We start from the raw sequence: 25,610 nt of genomic DNA, 5'->3' as shown, positions 1-25,610 counted from the left end.
AAATGAACAAATTGAATCAGGAAACTATTGTAGGTTCTTTTAAACCGATATGTGCATTTATGACACTATTTTATAAATAGCCAGAAAATATGCAAATCATTCAGAGCAGTAGTTTGAAAAACAAACATGTAGTTTAAATTACACAAGAATCACCAATCGCTTTTATTTACCCCTTTCAAAGATAAATGAAAAAATTGAATCAGGAAACCTATTGTAGGTTCTTTTAACCCGATATGTGCTAATTTATAGACACTATTTTATTAAATAGCCAGAAACATATGCAAGTGCATTTTTAGCTAGTGTCTTGAAAAACATTCATGTCATGTTTGTTTAAATTACACCAGATATCAGAATCAGTTGGATCAATCGCTTTTATTTACCCATTTCAAAGCATACCAAAATGAACAAATTGAATCAGGAAACCTATTGTAGGTTCTTTTAACCCGATATGTGCTAATTTATAGACACTATTTTATTAAATAGCCAGAAACATATGCAAGTGCATTTTTAGCTGGTATACACAAATTTCGATAAACAACAGTAGGTACCAACTTTTAAAATATTCTCATTAAAAGGAGTTTTTCTGAATATAAAAATTTAACAGAACCCAATTGATGAGCAAATCACCAATATTTGTCAAAATTTCATTTAAATCATCTAAGCAATTAGACCCATAAGAATGCTTAAAATAGTTTAAAGAAAAAGTTTTTTTAAATGTCCATAAAAATTGAATAGGGGTAGGATTAACATTATTGCCATTTTGATTGCGAAAACTACCAAATAGATTTTCTAAACAATCCTGATTCAATCTATATGTATATAGTGAATATTTAAGGGGTTTATCAATGTCATCCCATAAATGTAACAAAGAATTTATAGTGATTTGCCATCCCTTTAAAAATTTAATTCTATGTGGTAGATCATTAGACACTAATTCACCATTTACAATTTTGGTTTCCAAGACACATTACATACATTTAAAAGCATCTAACATGTAAAGTAAGTGTTGTCTTTGGGATTTAGTGTTTTTAAATGGTTGATTGAAGTCCTTACTTCCTTCTTTAGGTTTCGAATTTAAGATATCAAATAACTTGTCCATATAATCTATAAACATAATAGTTGTTTCAGCAGTAGATGATAATACACCACTTTCAATACAAGTCCGCATACCTGCTGCTACGGTTGCACTAAAAGTTTGACTACCTAGCGTACTGCACTTTCCTATTTTGAAAAGGACTTGGGTTTATGTGTGCATCAGTTAATTTGGGTGCAAGACGAATAAGACCTTGATCAGATTTGTAAAAATTAACTAAATGTTTTTTTTTTCTGTTATGCCATTCGAAAAAGTTAAATGGTGCTTAAAAAAGTTATTTCTAGTTGATTTTAATAAGTGAGGGACATCAAAAATGTAAAATATTTTTTTTTTTGGTTTACAAAAAAATAGGGACGCTGAGGTGAAACATTCATTTTGTTTGCAAATCAGTAGATAGTGGGTACGTTCAGTACACTTTTTGATTTGATCAAGTATTTTTCTTATTATTCTTAATAAATATTAAAAAGTTAAATTATTATAAATGTTCCTAAATTTAACGCATCCCCCATTCGGGGACGTGTTTTTGTATTAAATTTTTTTCTTAAAAAAACATCTAAAAACGAACTTTAAAAAACATTCCAAAAAAAGCTGACCTTATATTTTCCTGTTAAAAATTACAAAAAATTTAAACAAATCTGTTAAAATTACAAAAAATTACTGTTTTAGTAGGTTTCATTCATTTGTTTTATTAAAGATTCAATCTCTTTTTCTAGGATGGTACATCTTTTATTAAGTTCACTTAATTTACCTTTAAGTTTAGATTTTCTTGGGGTGTTTAAAGTCAGGTCCTTTGTAATTTGTGTTGATACTGGTTTTGAACTTGGTTTATCAACTTGTTCGTCTAAAGTTGTAGTACTGATTGACATTGCTGCATAAACAGATTTTTAAATTTTGAATTAGACCTTATAAATGTAGTAAATAGTAAAAAAAAAATACAAATATAACTTACAGGTAGATGGTGAATTAAAATCCATTGTATGATTAACTATTGGTGAAGTGCCAGAAGAGGTATATGTGGTTGTTTGCATTACTAAAATTAAGGAAATTAAATATTAGAAAACTATTTATAAAAATTAACTTAATGTCTAGATTCTAGATTATAATGAATAAATAAAACAACAATTAAAATTACCAAACTCAGTAGGCACAGCACTAATCCATAATCGAGTTTTCTCTGGATTTGAAAACATGTTATTTTTAAAATGGTTCATACAAACTCTATAATTGTTGTAAAGGTTGTCAACAGATTTTGAAATCAGATCTTCTCTTTCACAATTAATTAACCATTCTTAAGACCTATAAATTAATTTATTTTATAAGTAGCAATTTCTTAAAAATTAATTAATATAACCATTGTGAAGTTTTGATGAATTACTTACCGAGCCAAACCTTTGGGTATTCTAAAAAGGTTGCAATTTTTTTCCTTTGTAGTGCTTTTGGCATTTTTACAATTTTTAACCAAACATACAAGAACCATGATGATGAACAAATTTATTCAGTGACAAAGTGAAAAAGTGACCAAGTTCCGACAGTCGACAGAGTTATACAAAGAATAAATATATTGGTTATAACACGAGACTTTCACGAGTCCAAAAGATTGACCGTTAAAAATTAACAATAACGTCCTTCGATATTAACGCGCCAGGTGACGATTTTTACTCTAACTAGGTATTCTCAGTTTAGGCTGGGAATTAAAAAACCGTGATTTTTTAAAATATGATCAGCAGGGTTCCGCATTTCATGTACCCTTGACGAAAAATTGCTACCTGTCCCGTTTGAATCAAGGTACATTTGTTGTCTACTTGTCTGTGACACAGAAATACAGAATAATAACAAATAAACATCCAAACAATATTATCATAGAACATTGATAATATTGTTTTCATCCAGAAAAATGGCCGCTTATTATTGATAACATTTAAAAGTGTTCAGAGCCTGGTATGTATGATTCGGCAGCGACAAAGACGAACGGCGTAAACGCAAAACAAACAAAACGCGATTCACAACTTGACGCATGTGATTTTCGGCGGCGGCGAAAAAAGAGCGACAACCGTTAATTAGAGCATCTTTCGGGAGTTATTTCGAAGAGTTATGAGTATATCGACGGTAACGAAGCGGCACGGAGAAAATTCATAACAAACGAATAGGGAGTACAACTTGACGCGTCAGTTTGGTTCGGCAGCGACGAAGGTGAACGGCGAAAACGAATAACATAAAACAAAACGAGATACATAACTTGACGCATGTGTGAGTTTCGGTTTGAAACGAAAAGCGACAACCGTGAATAAGATCTCCTTTTCGGGATTTTCATCGAAGAGTTATGAGTATATCGATGGTTAAGAAGTTGCACGGCGAAAACGCACATCAATCAAACGTGGAGTACAACTAGACGCGTGTGCTTGGTCTGGCGCCATGAAGCGCATGGATGAAAATGCATAACAATCAATAAGGGAGTACAAGCTGACGCGTGGGTTTGGTACAGCGGTGACGGAGGTGAAAGGCGAAAACGAATAACATAAAACAAAACAAGATACATAACTTGACGCATGTGTGAAATTCGGCGACGGCGAAAAGAGCGAAAACCACGTATAAGAGCTTTTTTTTGGGGAGTTACAACAAAGAGTCAAGAGTATATCGAAGGTGGCGATTTTGCACGGGAAAACGCACACAAACAAGCCCACCGTGAAGCACAGTTTGACGCTGTTGTATGTTTCGGAAACATTCAATGCGTACGTCAAAAACGCACATCAATCGAACGTGGAGTACAACTTGACGCGTGTGTTTGGTACAGCGGTGAAGAAGGTGATAGGCGAAAACGAATAACATAAAACAAAACAAGATGCATAACTTGACGCATGTGTGAGTTACGGTGATGGCGAAAAAAGAGCCGTACCCTTAACGAAAAATTGCTACCTGCCCCGTTTGAATCAAGGAACATTTGTTGTCTATTTGTCTGTGACCATAGACACGGATGGCAAATCCATGGCACGCGAAAATTGTTACTATTATATATTATATAATATATAATATTATACATAATAAATTATACTATTATAGAATATAGGTAATAGGTAAAAATATTTGAGCATACAGCTTTTATCGCTCATTAACGATTATTCAATTTTATCTTTTTTTTTTTTTTTTTTTTTTTTTTTGGAATCGACGACCGGGAGTGAACTGCTTTCGCATTACTTCCTCCCGGCCGCCATCGTTTATTAAACAAAAGAAATACATATTTGGGTGGGGAAGGCGGGGCTAGTCTCCCCGTCCTTACCTCCTTACAACGTGTTTAACAATGTTGCTTAATATTAATTAAGTGTAACAGGCCTCATGTGATATATACAATAAACGACAAGATGACGAATTAACAAACAACAATATATCAAATGGCGTTTATTCCTGACTTCCTTCTCCTGCTTTTTGGACCAGTAGCACTATCGTGCCACTTCTGCCCTCTGCCTAATTCTCTCGAGCTCTTCTTTCTCACCCATGATGGACTCCACCATAGCCAAGAAAAGGGACTCGTTCCTGATTGCAGCGTCAAGTATTTTGCCGCGCTGGCCTAGATCTGCGGGTAGTTCGCTTACGTTGGGTCTGCACAACAGGTCTGCAACGTCTTCGGGACGGGGGGATCTACTAAGGCACTGTGAAAGGCCCCGCCTCATTTCCTCCCAAAAGGGACACACAAAAATAGTGTGCTCCGCGTCATCACAAACTTCCGGACAGTGATGGCACGCCGGGCTTCTTGCTCTGTTCCTCTTCCACAGATAATGTTGGAAGCACCCATGCCCTGTAAGGACCTGAGCCATGTGGAAAGTAACTTTCCTTGGTCCCTGGTACCACCATCTGACCACACTTGGGATGAGTTTCCTGGTCCAGCTCGCCTTTCCAGTGTTTTCCCACGCAACTTGCCACTGCAGGATGGTCTCGTACTGAACTGCGGTTTTAGAGACAGCGCACCCAGACTTTCTAGCCTCTGCTATGGTGGACCTCTCTAAGGCTAACAGGTAAGCCGGGGGCATCCTAGCCAGGACCAGAGCTGCCATGTTGGACACGGTTCTGTAGCACCTGGCCACCCGCAGTGCCGTGCACCTCTGAGCTTGGGTTAGCAGTGTCTTCGGCTTTTCTACAACCTGGACGCTGCTAGACCACACTTGGGCTCCGTAGAGCAAGCGGCTGTGTATTACGCTCATGATCAGACTGCGCTTGGACTGCGAGGGCCTACCTACGTTTGGCATGAGTCTGCCGAGCGCAACCGCGGCCCTCTTGGCTCCTGCAGCCACCGTCTTCGCATGCTCAACGAAGGACAGTCGGGTGTCCAGCTGCACACCCAAGTACTTGATGGCACGTTTGACAGGCACCGTAATTCCTTGTACTTGAATCTTCGGTGAGCCAAAAGAGCGCTTCTTTGTTAAGATTACGCATTCGGACTTCTCAGGTGCAAGAGTTAGACCGTTCGCCAGCATCCACTGCAACACTTCCGTAAGTATTGGATTGACCAACTGCTCCATTAGCTCAGAATTGTGTGCGACAGCCACTAACGCTACGTCGTCCGCAAATGCTACGAGCTTGACGCTCGCAGGAACCGAGAGCCGTAGTATGCCATCATAGAAGAGATTCACAGTGTCGGTCCTAAGACCGAGCCCTGCGGAACTCCGCAAGTGACTGGCAGGCTTGACCCAGCACCAAGCTGGATTTCCCGTTCGGACATGTAGGACCGTAGAATGCCCGTTAGGTATCCAGGGGCCCCTGACCTGTGCAGAGCCGCATCGATTTGCGTCCAAGGCGCAGTGTTGAACGCATTTTTAACATCGAGAGTCACTACAGCGCAGTGTTTTCTGTTCTGCACTGCACCCTCACCCGCTGCGCGCGCCGTCTTTAGGACCTCTTGGATAGCGTCCACGGTGGATCTGGTACGTCTAAAGCCAAATTGAAATTCGCTGAGGGCTCCGGTATTCTCAACATACGGTGCTAGACGGTTCAGCAGCATCCTCTCCAAGAGTTTGCCCGCACCGTCCAACAAGCTTATGGGGCGATAGCTGGACGGCTGGTCCGGTGGTTTGTCGGAACCCTTGTGCAGTAGAACGAGCCTGGCCCTCTTCCATATGGACGGGAACACCTTCTTGGTAAGGCAAGCGTTGTACACGTTCAGGAACATGTCAGGGCTATGTCTCACTGCCAACCTAATCACCTCGTTGGGGATGGAATCGGGACCTGGAGCCTTACCCAGAGGCAACTTTCCGACCGCCATCAGTAATTCATCCGTCGTGAACATAGGGGTCTCGACCTCCAGCGGCGCGGTCAGCTCAGTGGAGGCGCTAGATCCTGTTGGGACCGCTCGCCAATCTACGGGCGGTTGCGCTGGGAAGAGGCCTCGAGCGATTTGGGACATCGCCTGCACATCCATGGCAGGAGGGCGGCGCCCTAGCCGCTTGGTGACTATTCTGTACGGTACGCCCCAAGAGTCGCCTTCCACAGCCTCGCATAGCTCTCACCAAGATCTTTCCTGCGCCCTCCTGATGGCCATTCTCAGTTCCTTCCTAGCATGGTTATACTCCTCGAGAGCTGCCTCACGATCAATAACGTTAGCTCTTCGTCCCGCGCGCTGGTACCTCCTTCTAGCAGCAATGGCAACCTTGCGCTTGTAAGCGATGTCATCATTCCACCAGTGTGCTCCCCTCTTGTCTTGGAATACCGTTCTTTTTGCAATTGCTGCGTCGCAGGCCCTTGTCAGTAAGTCCTGTAGTCTGGCGGCGTGTTCCTCCGCAGAAGCGTTCTCCGGAAGGGGAGGTGAGGTGTTATTGCGGGCCCCATGGGCCTTGATGGCTTCCAACGACAGCTTCTTCGTGGACCAGCCTGCAGGGCGAGTCACTCTGCAGTCTGCCGTAGTTCTGGATGACCCCGATTTCAGCACAGAGTACCCGATGTACTCGTGGTCACTGGCGGTGTAGTATTCCGTGATGACGGCCCAGTCTGAGACCAGGGGCCGGTTGCCCGTAGAACGCGAAAAGGTGACATCGATCACCGATGCCGCATTAACCCTCCTGAACGTCGGCGTTGAGCCTACATTACAGACCACGAGTTCAAGTGCCGACGCGAAGTCGGACAAAAGGGATCCCCTAGCGTCGTCTGTGGACGAACCCCACTCCGAAGAGTGGGAGTTGAAGTCCCCGGCCACGACGATATCCATGCTCGCGTCGCCTTGGGACCGGATCGACGCTTCGAGATCGTTGAGAAAACAGTCAAATTCTTGAAGGGAGCAGTTGGGGGTAAAGTAGCAACTGTAGAACAGCGTACTATCTACCTTGGCCCAAGCGAAGCCCACCCCAGAGCCTCTGCCCGATACGGCGACCGTCGATCTGCTCGTGACGTATATGGCGCATTTGCCGTCCGTACTGGCGACCCATTGCTGTGGGCACGCCCCCATCTGGCGGTTGTAGTCGCTGACAACAACGACATCGATGTCGCGTTCCGCGACGGTTTGGATGAGCAGCTGTTGTGCCGCCCAGCAGTGGTTAAGGTTCACCTGCAGAACCTTAATCGCCCGCAACGAACTTGCCATCAGGGGCATGCGGGGGTGGAGGAGCTTTCGTCCTGCACGACGACGCCCGGACTTCGATCCACCTCGCCCGGGCGGACTTCCTGATGGGGGAGTTCGCACGAGGCAATTAGGTGCCCAACAACCTTACATCTAAAACACCTCCTTTTCTCTTCGGCTCTGCAGTCCTTTGTCTCCAAAGAGGAGCACCGAGCGCAGCCCTTGGGCCTGGCCCCAAGCGCTTTAATGCGACATTTCGCCCAGCCAATCTTGAGCTTCTTGAGACGGGCCAGCTTAAGCCCTGGAGAAACCGGCACCCTCACTACGGCCGATCTCACTCCATTCGCACCCTCACGGATCTTCAAGACATTCTTGATCTTTAACTCTGGGTCGTGTGCCTCCAGCGTGCTCGTCAGCTCGACTTCGTCAACAGAGTCCTCAATGCCAATGAGAACCAGGGCAACACTAGGGTTAGGGCGCCTGATGCCCCTGGTTTCGCCAAAACGTCTTTTTAGGACGCTAGCCAAGCTGTCTGCTTGTTCCTTTCCGTGCATTTCTAACACTAGGTTGCCAGACTTGGCTCTCCTGGTTGTGATTTCGAAGGCGAGAGCCTCCTGCCGAACGGTCTCCTTCACTTCCTTGACAATGTCGGCGTAGGACTTGTCAGCCGGTTTCTCCAACACCACTGCTTGCGATCTAGGGGGGCGCATGCGCTTCCCTCCGACTGCCTTCGGGATTTGCGGAGCCGTGGATTCTGCTTTAGCCGCCTGGACCATCGGGACTTTGTCTGCTCCCCTTTTGCCTCTTCGCCTCTTGGTGACGACTTTGAACTCTGCCTCTCCCGCACTGTCCGAGTTCTCATTCCGTTGTTGTCCAGGCTTGTCCGCCGGCTTAGCAATCGGACGCTGAATGCCTGGCTGTTGTAGTGACGTTGGGCAGAACTCCCACCAGCATGGCGTATCCGTCGCCGCGTCCATTGACTCGATGTTGGACATTTTCGTCTTCACGCTTGGCCTTTGTAATTGGTCACTCTTGGGGATGTTGTGGTGCAAGGCGTTGAACGCTTTGTGCACTTCTTCACGGCTTTTCCTTAGTCCACCAATCACCTCCAGAAGCCCCTCAATGGCGGATTTCGCTTCCGGGCTCCTTACCTTAACGGACCAGCTCTCTAGGACCGCTGCTTTTTGGAGCATAAGCTTGTAGCCTCCATCCTGCGTAGTAAGGCACGTATGGAGAAAGCGCTTCACAGCGCCTTCATGTCTGCGTCCTGCTCATTTAGTTATTTTCCTTTAACTCCGTTGGTTCCAGTTGCGGTCTTAGACTCGGCTCTCTGTCCGAGGGTAGTGCCCCGCTTCGCAGCACTACCAGCAGTCGCGGTACCAGCACCGTTGCTGGCCGCGGAAGCCTGCCTTACTTCTTCCGCGTTTGATGGGTAGCCTGTTGGCGATGACGAAACCCGGGACGTGCCCACACTCCCGGCCGCCGACACCTGGGGGTCCGAATCCCCTGGTGTGGTAACGATATTTCCTTTATTTGTGTCCATCATGAATATTGAAAGGTGGTGGTGGCTTGGCTGCCACTGTCGACGTCAGCCTCACGTCGACTGTTTGCTGTTCGGGGTGGCCTGATCTACCGGGGCACCGGGGGCCGATCGCTCCCCCGGTGGTACACTTGACCGCGACCGCTTATTCGTCCATCCAGGAAGGATGGCTTATTTCGCGGCTACCCTGTATATCTACAGGGCGTTCCCCTATCCGCAACCTGGGGACGCGCCCGATGGCATGTGCATGCGCACGGGATTCAATTATATCTGTAGATAAAATAATAATACTTATGTATTATTTATATGATATTGCGTTTAGTATGTTATTATAGTAATAAACCTACCTCAGTAAACATTAATCAGTTCAAATACGTCTGTCATTTTGTAAGTGCATCGTGTCCGATTATTGTATTTTATTTAACATTATTTAATATGTCTGTACCAAAAAAAAAAAAAAAAAAAATAGTGAATTAAATGTTAGTAGTTGTAGTAGCAGAGAATTTCAAAACTCAAAACCTAACTATAAATATGAGTATAGTATGTGGTCTACCAATGTTATGTGTTCGGTACCGACTCTGGCGACGACCAATTATTATTTTTATTATTTTGTATCCAACATTATAATCTTTCGCCGATAAGGAATGGGATATTCCGAAGAAACCCCACGCCCCGCCGTCGTGTCCCTCGAAGGCTGCCCGTTCTGTACGGCCGCCAGACACAGGGATTCTACCGTCGCAAGGTCGTTGACCATCGTCAGTCTGCAAGTTGTCGTTGCCGATACCACCGTCGCAGTCCGTATCTTTTCTTTGTTTTTTACGCGTCGCGTCGGGTCGCCATTTCTGCCGTTCGGTGGCATATTTTATTTTATATCTTTTTATATATTTTGTTACTTATTGTGCGCGGGTACTACATGTAACTCTTTATGGTGCGAGAGTGTCGACTATTATATTATAATACATTTGCTGCACACGGGTGCAGCAACATTTTATCGTATTCCAGCACGGGCTGTTACGAATATTTTCTGTAGTATAATATCTCTTCCCTCCCCGACTCTACTCACGAAGATCCACAGAGAAGACGTTCGGCGTGAAAACGATTTCGATCAGCGGTCCCAGGCCTATGCAACTCATCGACCAATTTACACAAATCGGTAGTGCTCTTATTGTCGGGTCCCGCTCTGGTGGCGCGCTTTAGTAGTAATTTGTAATTTAATAATTTATAACTTATTCAAAGATAAAACATAATCAAGATAAATATTAAATATTTTTCTAATTTCTATCATTTGTATTTTGTACAATTGTACTTGACAGTAAGTTGACTATTATATTATTTTAATAATAATATATATTAATATACAATTTTAATAGTACATAGAAAACATTAAAACCTAAAAATAATAATTGAAAACACAGTAAAAAAATTGAAATACCCAGAACCCTGATCTTACAGGTAAATTAAATATTTGAAGATAAAACATAATCAAGAAACATATTAAATATTTTTCTAATTTCTATCATTTGTACAATTGTACTTGACTGTAAGTTGACTATTATATTATTTTAATAATAATATAATATATTAATATACAATTTTAAAAATACATATAAAACATTAAAACCTAAAAATAATATTGAAAACACAGTAAAAAAATGAAATACCCAGAACCCTGATCTTACAGGTAAATTAAATTAGTATTACCTATACAATTATTACCTATGTTTTACAAAATTTGGATAATTTTTTTTTCTTTAGGTTTTCTTTAGATTTATCCTGATTAGTTTGTCTAGTGTATTGTCGCATTCGCATACTGATATAATATTTTATTGAATAAGAAATAATATAATCTTTATGTTCTGTACATGGAAAAGTGAATGTTTCAAATTTAGTGATTAATCCTTCTACTATATCATCAAATACATTTAAATTTTCACAATATTTTTGAAATTCATCTTCTATTGTACTCATCAAATTGTATAAATAAATATTTGGGTGTTTAAGCCATCCTTTGCTTTTAATATTTGTTAGCTGTGCTTCAGCGCTGTAGTTCTGTGGAGATGTAAGACATGATTTACATTTTGAGCAAGTTGTCCTTTTCATTATTTGATGACTTAAATACCCTACTATATAATATTTTAAACAGTCAACAATTGGAGCTAATGAATAATCATGTTCAATTACATCAGTGAACTCCCATTCACCTTGATTTATAATATTATCAAGTTTTGTTTTTAGTTTTTCAAAAGCTGATAAATCTTTACTTGCATATATGCTTTTTATGTCAGATATTTTAATAAGATTTTCATTAATAGTGTCTGCTTCTACAGTACAGTTTCCATATTTTGGAGGCTTAAATAAAGTATGCTGATAATAATTTATACACTTGTAAGAAAGTTGCCGATGAAGGGTGGTCATTTGCACCAGAAGCCATACGAACTGTACCAAAAAACCGCTAAAATAATTTTATATTCATTAGATATTGTTTAACTATAATATTTAATCATTAAAAGTTTTTAAAATATTTATATACTTCGAGAGAATCTTGATTTATTTTTCCTGAAAGAAGATAGTGGAAATCATATTTTTCAATCATATAATCAGCCAGATGTTTACATGATATTAAGGTAACTCGCAACCCTTCAGCTGTACTTGCACTTAAGAATTCATCAGCGCTTATTTTTCCAGATATCAAATTATTTTCCCACATGTTTAACCAGTCTAAAGAATGCTGGAGTACCTGGACAATAATAATTTACTGTAAGTTGAATTTACTTATAACATGATTATTGTTATTTAATCACAAATACTTACATTGCTTACATTGATGCACACAAATACAGTAGAAAATATTGTATTGATTCCAAAAAATAAAAATTAATTAGTTTATTCACAAAAGCACATAAAGCTAAGCATCAATTTAGATAGATAGGCAATAATAATTTACTGTAAGTTTAAATTACTCAACATAATTATTTATTATTTAATTACATAGACAACTACTTACATTACTCATTGATACTCAAATGTAGTAGTAATTATTTTATTGGTTCCAAAAAAATAATAAATAAGTTTAATTCACAAAAGCACATAAAGCAAAATGTCAATTTTGATAGATATAGAAATAACTAACCTCATAGTTTTTTGAATTTGAAGTAATACCTTGACTAGGAATTTTTGCGTTTAGTGCGTCAAACATATCATTAAAAACTAAACAAAACTTTATTGTTGAATCACAGTTTTGAAGACCTTGTATTTGGTGCTTTTTATAAAATAATAACCCATCAGCAACTGACTTACTAGAATCTAGACTTAATTATTAATTAACATTTGAAATAAATTTATTTTATGTTTCTAGTTAGTAAATAATCTGGATAATCAAAGTATGCAATGTTATAGCAAATAAGTAAAGGTTTGAAGTAAGCATTTGAGTATAATAAGATGGTTTTTATTAAATTTACTTGTGTAGCGAATCGAACTCGCATTTTCAGGCAAGTATTAGTAATTTAATATGATTGTCAGTGATTTTTGGGCAAACTTTTAACTGGCTGACACAATTGATTTTGTCTTGCTCATGAAGAATTTCAAAATGTTCCCATTTGACAAAATTTTCATTTGGATCAACCTATAATTTGAAGTAAGTAGATTGAAGTATTTAATTATTTTAAATTACCATAGTAAATAATTCTTACTTTTAAGACTTTATTATTATATAATCTATTTCTAACACATTTCAGTAAATGTGGACTGTCAGAGAAAGCAAAAAATCGTCTATTCTCATCACAAAAGTGTTCAATACTAGAATGGACTATTCACTTGCCACTTACCAAATTCAGTCCATACACGACGATTTGTTGTGCTCCATCAGATAAAATCCATGGACGTATGCACCACATCTTCGAGTAGTAAAACTGCTTTTACTATCAATTTTGATAATGTTAATCATTTACTGCCTTTGGATGCGAATACTGCAATAGGTTGAGTGTACGAATCTGCTAAAGGTTGAAACATGAATACCAATACTGTGTAGCTTTTGAATTAATATTTGTTGCTTTAGGTAAATCTTTTAGTTCTTCATCTTCTTCACCAAAATCAATTAATCCAGTGTAACTTAATGTTTTGGAATTTACAGAAACGCTTTCTCTTAAAGATATTTCATCAAAAATTAGAAGCCCATGTTTTTGATGATCTTTTTTGAAAGATAAATGCTTTTTAAATAATTCAAAGAAACATTTATCAAACCCACATGTACTTGAAATCATAGCTAAATATCTTCTTATAGTTCTGATACACGGTAATGGCAATAATTGGTTACTTTGTAAAATTATATCCTGACGGTGATCTTATATGTAAAAGCATACATAACATAACCCAATCTTCGGTATAACGATTACCTCTAGGACACTTTCTTTTTGATGAATTGATTATTTCTTGTATAATTATTAACTTTTGATTTTCAGAAATTTTGTTTCCTACATTTTCTAATATAATTTTGCTATCTATGTTATTAAATTTTGTTTCATATTGTAAAATGTTTTGTTTTAATTTTTTTAGCTGAATTTGAGTTCTTTTTTTTGATTGTTTAGATATCTTGTTTTGCTGTTTAAGGAGTTTTAGTTTTTCTGTCTTAGAAGGAGTAACATTTATGTGAATTCGTTTAGTAGTTAACTTAGTTTTTCGTGCTATTAAATTTCTTTGTTTTTTTTGTTACATGTACTTATTAAAGTAACACAAAATTTGCATTTTCTGTTTTAGAAGTATTATGAGAAGATGTTTTTATAACAATTAAACATTTTGAATGATGAAATTTACCATTATAATCAGTATATCCAGTATTTGGCTTGTACTTAACTAATTCATTTGGAATAAGTGTACCTGAACAAAAAGTGGTATTGGCAAAATTTAAAATTACATTTTCAATGGTATGATGGTCTAATATAACATTTGAATTTAATTCTAATTTTTCAACATCAATTTGAAAGCTATTCAAATATTTGCATGTTATTGTTGCATCTTCATCAATAATAATGGATCTTTCAAAATAGGGAGTTAAATCATTTTTTAATAAAACCTTACAGAATATTACGCATTTTTTATTAGTTGGAATTATTCTATACCAATCTGATGGTAAATTAACAAGTTTTGGATCTGAATAAATTTGTCTAAAAACAGCATTATATGTATTATCAGAACATGTATCAAAACCTAAACATATTTTCTTGGTTGGATGAATTGAGATACATTGAAGTCTTTTGTTATGATATTGTTTCTAAATAAAAAAAATATATCTATGTACTCATAATTTAAATACTGTTATGTGTTAATTGAGGATTTTTACCTGTTCAAAGTTGTTTTCTTTTATAAAAGACGATTCAGATAAGACAGGTGAGAGTGGCAAAGCTAAAACTTCACTACAGTCTGTAGAAATTAACATTTCGGGAAGTATTGGCATAGCTCCATGTTTTAAATAAGTCTAAATTTTAATGAAATAAATATATATTTTTTAAGTTTATAACTTACCTATTTAATAATAATAAAGAAAAAACATTTTAGATGAAAGTGCCAATTTTAATGAATTAAATTTCATTAAATTTAAAATACTAATTGTAAATGAAAATAACTTAAAGTATGTTAATGATACATCAATAATATATCAAATAAAAAACTTTTCTAAAAATGTCATGTTATGTTGTCATGTTGACTATTGTTAAATTATTTTGTAAGATTTATTGTTCTTATTATGTTTAATAAAAAAAACTATTTGTAAAGTTAATTGTATACAATAATTATACTATTATGTACATTTTTAGAACTTACTTTTGGTATCCTATTAGGTTTTATATCTATAATATCTTCTTTTTTTACAGATTCTCCAGAAAAATGTGATTGACATATCCTATCCCCAATTTTTAAAATTTTATTTAGAACTGCTCCCCACCTTTCCAAACGATTTTGTGTTACACAAAATGTAGGCACCCCTGTGGTCTTACAATTACATATACAACAATTCCGTGTCATTTTAATAAAATGTAAATAATATATTTGACTAAAAACTATTCAAACAAAATTTAATTGGTAATAGATACTTTTAAAGACAATGTATCAACAATGTCACATGGGTGATGGGTCTTATATTTTGGCGCTATTTTACAGTCATACTCATAGATTATTACTATAAGCTAAATAATAACGATAATGGACAATGGATTGTAAAAACCACAGCTTTTATCACGTCTTAATACTACTTTTTAAATATAATTAGTCTTTATTAGTTTTTTTACTCGACAGTCGACAATCAATCAATCATAATAATAATATGCGTATGTGACTTGTTATGGTACTTCGCCGCTAGATAGTGCCACCAGAGCGGGACCCGACATTAAGAGCATCATATCTGAAGGTAGTTGCCAGACCTATTAATCTAAGACCGTGAGCGGTCCGGTTACGGTAACGCGTTATCATATTATTAATGATACGCGAATATTATTTTATATATTATCAACTGCTATCATAATCAATATTATTATTATTATTATATGTATATAATATATTCTTTGAATGTATATTACGAATTAAAATAAATAACTTTTATTTTATATAGTAGGTAGGCGCCTACTCCCCAACAATTAATTCTTGTATATATTATTATTATTAGTATCATGTGTGTGATGTACTGTTATATCATTTAATACAGTCCACATTTATTATTATAACAATCTGGTTGTTTTGTTTTGATTTATTATTATTTCATAAGTGAAGACAGTACACACGCTACATTTTGGTCCTTCGAACCGGATAACTTCGTTTCGTTTTAATTTAAATTATAATTCGGTTAGGTTCGGGATGGCACCGCAAAAAAACGAAAAGCGTGAACTCGCTCGCGCACGGTTAGAGCGAGATGCTGCGTTAAAATCGGTAGTTAATTTGCATGTGTTATCACAAAAGGCGTCTCTTGATACACAAAGACAGGAGACTTTCTTAGCGCGTTATGGTTCCCTGGAACGGTTCAGGAACAATGTTGAAAAGGAACAGCAGATTATCGTGTCATCGTTGGTCGGTCTGGATCGGGAAGATGAATACGTCAACGTCGATGAGGCTACATCCGATAAATTGGAACAGTTGTGTGGTGACATTGAGGTGGTTTATCGTACGTTAAATAAATGCATACCGCCAACACAGTTAAATTCCGAACGTGTAAATAATGCAAATTCCAATCGGGCACTAACATTACCGAAAGTCGAATTGCCCAAATTTGACGGCAATGTACAGTGGTGCACGTTTCGTGATATGTTTGTGTCATTGGTACATAATAATAATGTCCTTACTGATATTGAACGTTTTCATTATTTAATTTCGGCATTATCGGGTTCTCCTTTAATGATCGTAAAATCGGTTCCGTTGACGGCGGAAAATTATGATATTGCTTGGCGCGCCTTAAATGATCAGTACGACAATAAACGACATCTTATCACCGCGCATTTGGATAAATTATTTGCATTCGAGCGAATTCAACGTGAATCTGTCCCAGCATTAATGTCGTTCATTAGTACTTTTCGTGAGAACGTCGCTGCGATTAAAGCATTGGGTGTCGATGATTTGTCGGGTTTTTTATTATTTTATATTGGCGCTCGTGTGTTAGACACAGATACTCTTATTAGATGCGCTTATTCGAAGAGTATATATCGACAGATGAAATACCAAAGTTAGACAAATTATTAGATTTCATAGCGCTCCGATGCAAAATTTTAGAAAACATTGGAACTCAAGATACAAAACAATTGATTAGTATTAGTGGATCTAAAAGGATCAAGGGCGAGCGGTCGTTCGGGAAGACATCTTTGGCGGTGACTACTACTAATAAGGCGGTTAAATGTTCATTTTGCGAACGCGATCATGCTATGTATAGATGTTTTCTATTTAAAAAGAAATCGCTAACGGAAAGGCGGGAGTTCGTTGTTAAAAAGAAGTTGTGTTTTATTTGTCTAAGTAATGATCATATCGCGAGTGCATGTTCATCAACATACCTTTGTAAATCTTGCAATGGTCGACATCATATATTGTTGCATATTGATGCTAAGCGTGGCTTAACGACAAATAGTATTGATTTGGCGAAGTCGGACAACAAATCAGGTACCGCAATTAATAAGGACGAAGACAGTTCAACATCCCCAAGTTTTTCAGGTGCATCGCAGTCAGATATACGGTTTGTTTTAGCCACAGCTCTAGTACGTGTAAGGGACAGTTCGGGTGAATATGTAGTCATCAGAGTTCTTTTGGACAGTGGTTCACAGGTTTCTGCAATCACGACGGAATGTGCAAAGAGATTGGGTTTACCACGTTTCAAAACCCGAACAGAAGTTGTCGGCCTCGCGCAGCAGCGGGTTAAATCAATCAAGGGTTCGAATTCATGTAACTTTATTCCTTTGACAATCGATGAACCGACGTTTACGGCAACTAATGTCACAATTTTAAACAAAATTACTGCGTCAATGCCTTACGAAAAATTACCAGATAGTGTGCGTGATCGATATGGTCATTTACCATTAGTAGACCCTGAGTTCGATACACCGGGTCTTATCGACATGCTTGTAGGAGGGGATCTGTATCCATTGGTTTTATGTTCAAGGTGGATTACCGCCAGCCCTAAATACACAACTCGGATGGGTAATAGTCGGGGCTTTAAAGGATTCAGTAACGTCATCAGCAGTATCATTAGTCATAAATACCACACCAGCCATTGATGAAATAATGCAGAAATTTTGGACAGTCGAAGAACCTCATGGGTCGGTCATTTCAACCACGGAAGATGACATGTGTGAAAAATGGTTCAAAACGAACGTGTCACGGGACACTACGGGAAGATTTAAAGTCGCATTACCATTCAAGAAGACTGTAATGTAATATTCTGATGGAAAATTGATGCAAGACGAGATTTCTCAAGACCCAAGGTCCATTGGTTTAGGATCGTCACGTCGTGTAGCATTAAATCGTTTATACAATTTGGAACGTCGCCTAAATAAAGATTCTGAACTCTATGAATCATATCGGAAATTCATGGAAGAGTATATCACATTGGGTCACATGGAGCTGGCAACGCGTGAAGGTAATTATTTCATTCCGCACCATGCGGTTGTTAAACGCCAAGATAATGATTTGAAAATTAGGGTTGTTTTTGATGCTTCTGCCGCATCATCATCGGGACTTTCTCTCAATGACTGTTTGGTAACAGGACCTAAGTTGCAAACTGACATAAGTGACATCCTTTTACATTGTTGTTTCCACAAGTACATCTTTATTGCGGACATATCATTAGAGCGAGTTCGACTCCCTCTCTGGCTGTGCCTTTGGCGCATTTTTACGGCAACGCTCTAATTAACGTCTCTTCCGCCCGTATCCAACAATTTTTTGCATTTTTTTTCGAGTTAGTTTTTGATTTTTTAATTTGAATTTTGAAAATTAAAGCTATTGCTTTCTCTTATACGATAAATACATACGTCTACGATTTTTTTCAATACCATATTATTACGATTATTATAAGTATATCTCTTATATATAAAAATGAATCGCAAAATGTGTTGGTATTCGCATAACTAAACAACCCCTGGACCGATTTGGCTGATTTTTTTCTTCAACTGTTCGGAATTGCCAGGAGAAGGTTCTTACGGACGAAAAATTTGAAAAAGTTATCAGGTTTGAGAAATATGACGAGATGGTGATGAAATTACAGAGGCGCCATCTGTCCAGCAAATAGTAAACTAAATTATTTTTGGTAGTCAATGGCAACCATTTAAATAAAATAAATAATTTATTTAAAATGTTATAGCAAGGTTTTGATTTGAACCCGATACCGTCAAAATATAAAAAATAAATTAAAACTATAATATTTTTGTGTTGCCATGGAAATATTATAGACAATATTTATTCAATTTAATTGTTTGAATAAAATATAATAAAAAATTCCTGGGAAGACCTTAAAAACATAATAATTTATATTTGATATGCCTCCTATACGACGGAGCAATCTAGGTAGAATAACCCGAAATACTACCAACCAAGCTAATTACCGATCTAACCAAAGCCTCAAGAACGTGACGACCGAAATGAACGTGAAAGAATTCGGATATCACAAACGCGTGAAGCGCGAACGCGAAATTCAACTAATAATCGCGCAAGTTTGAATCGAGCTGCTTTCAGTTACGATGTGTCAATTGACTACAGTAACTACCAGTGTGTTGTTATTGGTTCTATGAACTCGGTTTGCTCACACTGTAAGGCATTAAAATACAAAAACGAAGCCAATGGATTGTGTTGCGCTAATGGTAAAGTGAAATTGATACCATTGGATCCACCACCAGAACCATTGTACTCATTGGTTTCAGGAATAGGAACAGATTCTATACACTTTTTGACAAATATCCAACAATATAACAATTGCTTTCAAATGACTTCATTTGGGGCAACAAATGTAGTTCGGGAAAATTTTATGCCAACTTTCAAGGTATGTATTATAGCAGTTACTCATAATTATTAGCGAACAAAATTTTCTGTCACCAAAGTTAAGATGTGTCACTAATCTTCAATTTCTTAATCATTACGAAATATATCACTTAGTCATCATATTATATGGTGTTTCAGTTTCAGTGACACTTTTATTATATTTTATATTTGATAGATATTAGTTAAAACTAAATATATACTTTTTAAGATCAAATATTATTTAAGTTTGATCACCGACAATCCATTAATTTATACCACACCATAATATTTTTTTTTTATTTACAGATACAAGGGCAAATATATCACAGAGCAGGTTCACTGTTACCAGTGTCAGATAGCGACAACAAATTCCTGCAAATTTATTTTATGGGCAATTCACCACAAGAAATTGATCTGCGTTGTGCACATAACAATTTAGTAAAGAGGTCTATTGTAGAACAATTACAAACTTTATTTCATCAACACAATCAATTGATTATATTGTTTAAAACTGCCCTGGATCTGATGCCATCCGATAATCACAAAATTGTAATCAGAGCTGATAAAACACCTGCAGGTCAACATACAAGACGTTTTAATGCACCAACTATTGATGAAGTTGCTATCGTTGTAGTTGGAGAAAACTTGGAATCCCGTGATATTGTTTTACGTCGTCGGAATGATCAATTACAATGTATAAAGGAAACACACCGCTCATATGATGCACTGCAATATCCCATTATATTTTGGCAAGGTGAAGATGGCTACGATTTCTCAATAAAAATGATAAATCCCATTGCAGGTAACTAAAATATTAGTTTAGCTATGGCGATAATATCTCAGTCATTATATTATGTATTTTAATTTTATATTTGAATGTTATTAAAACAAAATCTATTTACAGGTTCTGAAACCAACAAAAAAGTCAGTTCAATGAACTATTATTCATACCGCCTAATGATTCGGGAAAATGAAGATAATCACATATTGAAATGTCGGCGATTATATCACAAATATGTTGTTGACATGTATGTTAAAATTGAAACGGAGAGATTAACATTCATCAGGTTGAATCAAACCAAACTCCGATCTGAAGAGTATATTCACCTTCGAGATGCGATTAATACTGATGGAAATGCACAGAATGTCGGTCGGATGACTATTCTTCCAGCAACATACATCGGAAGCCCTCGGCATATGCACGAATATGCTCAAGATGCCATGTCGTATGTTCGTCATTATGGTACAGCAGATTTGTTCATCACATTTACATGCAATCCGCAATGGATAGAAATCAATCAGGAGTTATTCTCTGGTCAATCACCCATTGATCGTCATGATATTACAGCCAGAGTCTTTAGACAAAAGTTGAAATCTTTAATGGATTTCATCGTAAAACATAATGTGTTTGGTGAGACACGCTGCTGGATGTATTCTGTGGAGTGGCAGAAACGAGGATTGCCACATGCACACATTTTGATTTGGTTGGTTGAAAATATAAGGCCAAATGAAGTTGATGCAGTGATATCAGCTGAAATCCCTAATGTACAAGTAGATCCTGGATTGCATGAGGTAGTTATCAAAAACATGATACATGGTCCCTGTGGAACTCTTAATCAAAATTCACCGTGTATGATGGATGGTAAATGTTCAAAACGATATCCACGGACATTAATATCGGAAACAATTACTGGTAATGACGGTTATCCATTGTATCGTCGCAGATCGACAGCAGACAATGGAAAATCAACAATTGTCAAATTAAATCAACAAGATATTGAAATAGATAATCGTTGGATTGTTCCATATTCACCCATTTTATCAAAGACATTCAAAGCACACATCAACGTTAAATCTTGCCATTCAGTGAAATCTATTAAATACATTTGCAAATATGTAACCAAAGGGAGTGATATGGCTGTGATTGGAATTGGTGCAGAGAATTCCAATGATGAAGTTACCCAATACCAAATGGGCCGCTATGTCAGTAGTAATGAAGCAGTTTGGCGAATATTTTCTTTTCCTATTCATGAGAGACACCCTTCTGTTGTTCACTTAGCTGTGCATTTAGAAAATGGACAAAAAGTGTATTTTACAGCACAGAACGCAGTACAAAGAGCTGCTCAGCCACCATCTACTACATTAACCAGTTTTTTTGAGACATGCCAAAACGATGATTTCGCACAAACATTGCTATATTCTGAAATGCCAAAATATTATACCTGGAATCAATCCTTAAGGAGATTTATACGACGGAAACAAGGAAAACCAGTTCCAGGATATACAGATGTATATTCCACCGATGCGATTGGCCGGATTTATTCAGTACATCCAAGCAATGATGAATGTTTTTACTTACGACTGCTATTAGTCAATGTACGTGGCCCAACATCATTCCAACAGTTACGAACTGTTGATGGTGAATTGTGTGTATCATACAGAGAAGCCTGTCAACGTTTGCAATTGCTTGAAAATGACGCTCATTGGGATCAAACTCTCAATGATGCTGTAATATCATCACACGCTCATCAAATACGAACATTGTTTTCTATAATCATATCTACATGCTTCCCATCAAACCCAATTGATTTGTGGATCAAGTACAAAGATTATATGTGTGATGATATTTTGTATCAAATACAGAATAGAATGGGAAATCCAAATATACAAATCAGTGAAGAAATTTACAATGAAGCATTGATTTCAATTGAGGACATGTGCTTGATAATGTCAAACAAACTATTAATTCAATTAGGCCTGACCGCGCCCAATCGTCCAATGCATGACGCTTTTAACCAAGAGTTGCATCGAGAAAGACTGTATGATCTCAACGCTTTGAAAGAATTAATTCAAACAAATCTTCCACTGTTAAATGAACAACAGAAGTATGTATTTGAAACTCTTATGAAAGTAACAAATGATGAAACTGGAGGGATTTACTTCTTAGATGCACCTGGTGGTACAGGAAAAACTTTTTTGATTTCATTTATATTAGCAACAATTCGCTCACAAAATAAAATTGCACTTGCACTCGCTTCGTCGGGAATCGCAGCAACTTTGCTTGAAGGTGGTCGAACACCCCATTCAGCACTAAAATTGCCATTAAATATGCATAGCAATGAAACTCCAACCTGCAACGTTTCGAAGAACTCTGCAATAGCAAAGGTTTTGCAGCAATGTAAATTGATTGTTTGGGATGAATGCACGATGGCACATAAAAAATCTTTGGAGGCTTTGGACAGAACCTTAAAAGATCTACGGAGCAATAATAACCGATTTGGTGGTGCAATGATTTTATTAGCAGGAGATTTTCGTCAAACATTGCCGGTGATTCCACGATCAACGCCAGCTGATGAACTCAATGCATGTCTAAAGTCCTCCAGTTTGTGGAAACATGTCAAAGTACTTCATTTAAGCAAGAATATGCGTGTCGAGTTGCAAAATGACCAATCTGGAAACATATTCTCTAAACAACTCATTGACATTGGTAATGGCAATTTCATATTATATAGAGTTGGCATTTTTAACGGGCAACGAAGTGCACGGAGCCAGCTAGTATACATATAAAGTGTAGACGTGTAGTATACGCTACAACGCGTTTAGGGAGTACGTAATTTTGAATTGATATGTTTTATAAATTAAAAATATTTATCTTTTACTTAATACTTAAAAAATAATATATGTTTTATAGTTTCTTACACTTACATATCAAAAACAATATCTGAACTTTGACATTAGGAGGTATGAAAATTATGGATTTAACTTTCGGACATTGATTTACATCATATTATGATGACTGATAGCTAGACATTCAATTACCATTTTCACTAAATAAATTTTATAATATAAAAAAAAAGAACCAGGCATGCGACGGGACACGGTATGAGATTGTTCATATTATACTATATTGGTATCATAACCTACTATTCACACATTGTCCGCGATCCGGCGCAGTCAGATTGCCTACGTGGTGGGTTTAATGCCATTTAATTCGATTTTTCCCAATGATAACTGACAACTCGACTTGAATGCTCGCATGTAATTCTACTTTATACTTATTATCCTACAATACAACATTAGACTTTCGACGACGGAGGCGCAGGCGGATTGCATTGTCAGACATAGATTTAGGTACGTGATGTGATGATTGATAGTTAGACACTCGACTATCATTTTCGCTAAATACATTTTTTTATATACAAAAAGAACAGGGCATGCAATGGGAAACGGTATTACACCAGTTTAGGACTGATAACTAGACACTCAATTACCATTTTTCGTATTTATTTACTCAACTTCAGTACTTTTCTTACTTTTTTAGTGTATGATTTCTTTCTAGACACCCGATTACAATTTTCCATCGAATTCCTGATAACACGATTTTTACACAACCCCCTCGAAGGCGCCGAAGGCGGCTTCCACCAGCCCAGAAATCGAGGCACACCGACCCCCTCGAAGGTTAAGTTAGTACCCCCTCGGCTTCTTCCAAACCACCGGAGGTTAGATTAACTAAAATTGCGACTACTATACTTTTTACGATATTTTCTTTACAGTCCCGACTCCGACCTAGGGTATTCACTTAGACCGAATTTCACAGCAGAGCGAGGCACACCGGCCGCTATTATTATAAGTATATATACATATTATTAAGTGTATTACTATAACGCGTTAAGGGAGTACATTTTGAATTGTTATGTTTTCAATTTTTATGACATCTGATATGTTTTATAGTTTCTTATATATCAAAAACAACATCTGAACTTTGACATTAAGAAATATGACAATTATGGATTTAACTTTCGGACATCGATTTACATCATATTATGATGGATGATAGCTAGACATTCAATTACCATTTTCACTAAATAAATTTTATAATATAAAAACCAGGCATGCGACGGGACACGGTATGAGATTGTTCATATACATATATATTATATATATTGGTATCATAACCTACTATTCACACATTGTCCACGATCCGACGCAGTAGGATTGCCTACGTGGTGGGTGGGTTTAATGGCGTTTAATTCGATTTTTCCCAATGATAACTGACAACTCGACTTGAATGCTCAAAATATGTTATTCGACTTTATACTTATTATCCTATAATACAACATTAGACTTTCGACGTCGGAGGCGGAGGTGGATTGTATTGTCAGATATAGATTTAGGATACAGATTTAGTTACGTGATGTGATGATTAATAGCTAGACACTCAACTACCATTTTCGCTAAATGCATTTTTTTATATACAAAAAGACAGGGCATGCAATGGGAAACAGTATTACACCAGTTTAGGACTGATAGCTAGACACTTAATTCTTTTCTAGACACCCGATTACAATTTCCAATCGAATTCCTGATAACACGATTTTCACCCGACCCCCTCGAAGGCGCCAAAGGCGGCTTCCACCAGCCCAGAAATCAAGGCACACCGACCCCCTCGAAGGTTAGGTTAGGACCCCATCGGCTCCTCCCAAACCACCGGAGGTTAGGTTAACTAAAATTGTGACTACTAGACTTTTTACGATATTTTCTTTACAGTCCCGTCTCCGACCTAGGGTACTCACTTAGAGCGAATATCACTTAGACCGAATATCACTTAGATCGAATTTCACTTAGACCGAATTTCACAGCAGAGCGAGGCACATCTATTGGAATTTATAAATTATTAAAATATTATTATTATAAAATGTAATATGTTTATTGTATAATAATATAAATAATTTTTAAATAATTAATCCTAATTCTGCTCAGACCTCTATAACCTCAAAATTATTTCTAATTCATGCCCGTATGATAAGCACAAATGGCCTATCCATTCTTTAATATCAGCTATGGGTACAATACTCTCTTAGATCATATACTATGGATGGAGCCATGCCCATCTCGACTGTGTACTCAATTTGAAGCACATATAAGCGACAAGTCTCTGACATTGATGCTTGATATACGCATGCGCG

General features: G+C 37.4%; 4 protein-coding genes across 5 annotated transcripts; 2 read left to right on the top strand and 2 right to left on the bottom strand.

The window, feature by feature from the left end:
• Window positions 1-210: 210 nt before the first annotated feature.
• LOC126555681 (uncharacterized) lies at window positions 211-4,058 on the bottom strand. 2 transcript variants are annotated; one of them, XR_007606907.1, is made up of 5 exons: window positions 3,863-4,058; window positions 2,473-3,553; window positions 2,226-2,389; window positions 2,043-2,123; window positions 211-1,961 (listed from the first exon to the last, which is right to left on the bottom strand). XR_007606907.1 is itself a non-coding variant. In XM_050210578.1 (4 exons), exons 2-4 carry the CDS (start codon window positions 2,302-2,304, stop codon window positions 1,756-1,758), a joined length of 366 nt encoding a protein of 121 aa, XP_050066535.1. In that variant the 5' UTR covers window positions 2,305-2,389; window positions 2,473-4,002; the 3' UTR covers window positions 213-1,755. The 2 variants fall into 2 exon arrangements, 1 of the variants encoding a protein (XP_050066535.1); XM_050210578.1 differs by having other exon boundaries at window positions 213-1,961; window positions 2,473-4,002.
• A 5,258-nt stretch (window positions 4,059-9,316) lies between these two features.
• On the bottom strand, window positions 9,317-11,586 carry LOC126555683 (uncharacterized). Its single transcript, XM_050210580.1, has 3 exons — window positions 10,973-11,586; window positions 10,235-10,362; window positions 9,317-9,441 (listed from the first exon to the last, which is right to left on the bottom strand). Exons 1-3 carry the CDS (start codon window positions 11,584-11,586, stop codon window positions 9,317-9,319), a joined length of 867 nt encoding a protein of 288 aa, XP_050066537.1.
• Window positions 11,587-16,011: 4,425 nt separating this feature from the next.
• Window positions 16,012-17,909, top strand: LOC126555682 (uncharacterized). Its single transcript, XM_050210579.1, has 2 exons — window positions 16,012-16,870; window positions 16,918-17,909. Exons 1-2 carry the CDS (start codon window positions 16,012-16,014, stop codon window positions 17,907-17,909), a joined length of 1,851 nt encoding a protein of 616 aa, XP_050066536.1.
• Window positions 17,910-19,252: 1,343 nt separating this feature from the next.
• Window positions 19,253-23,420, top strand: LOC126555680 (uncharacterized). The gene is made up of 4 exons (XM_050210577.1): window positions 19,253-19,666; window positions 19,951-20,446; window positions 20,549-23,131; window positions 23,383-23,420. Exons 1-4 carry the CDS (start codon window positions 19,415-19,417, stop codon window positions 23,418-23,420), a joined length of 3,369 nt encoding a protein of 1,122 aa, XP_050066534.1. The 5' UTR covers window positions 19,253-19,414.
• Window positions 23,421-25,610: the final 2,190 nt, after the last annotated feature.

This window comes from Aphis gossypii, unplaced genomic scaffold (assembly GCF_020184175.1).
Source record: "Aphis gossypii isolate Hap1 unplaced genomic scaffold, ASM2018417v2 Contig00997, whole genome shotgun sequence".
NCBI classification, from domain to species: Eukaryota; Metazoa; Arthropoda; class Insecta; order Hemiptera; family Aphididae; genus Aphis; species Aphis gossypii.
This window is presented reverse-complemented; position numbering and strand designations above follow the sequence as displayed.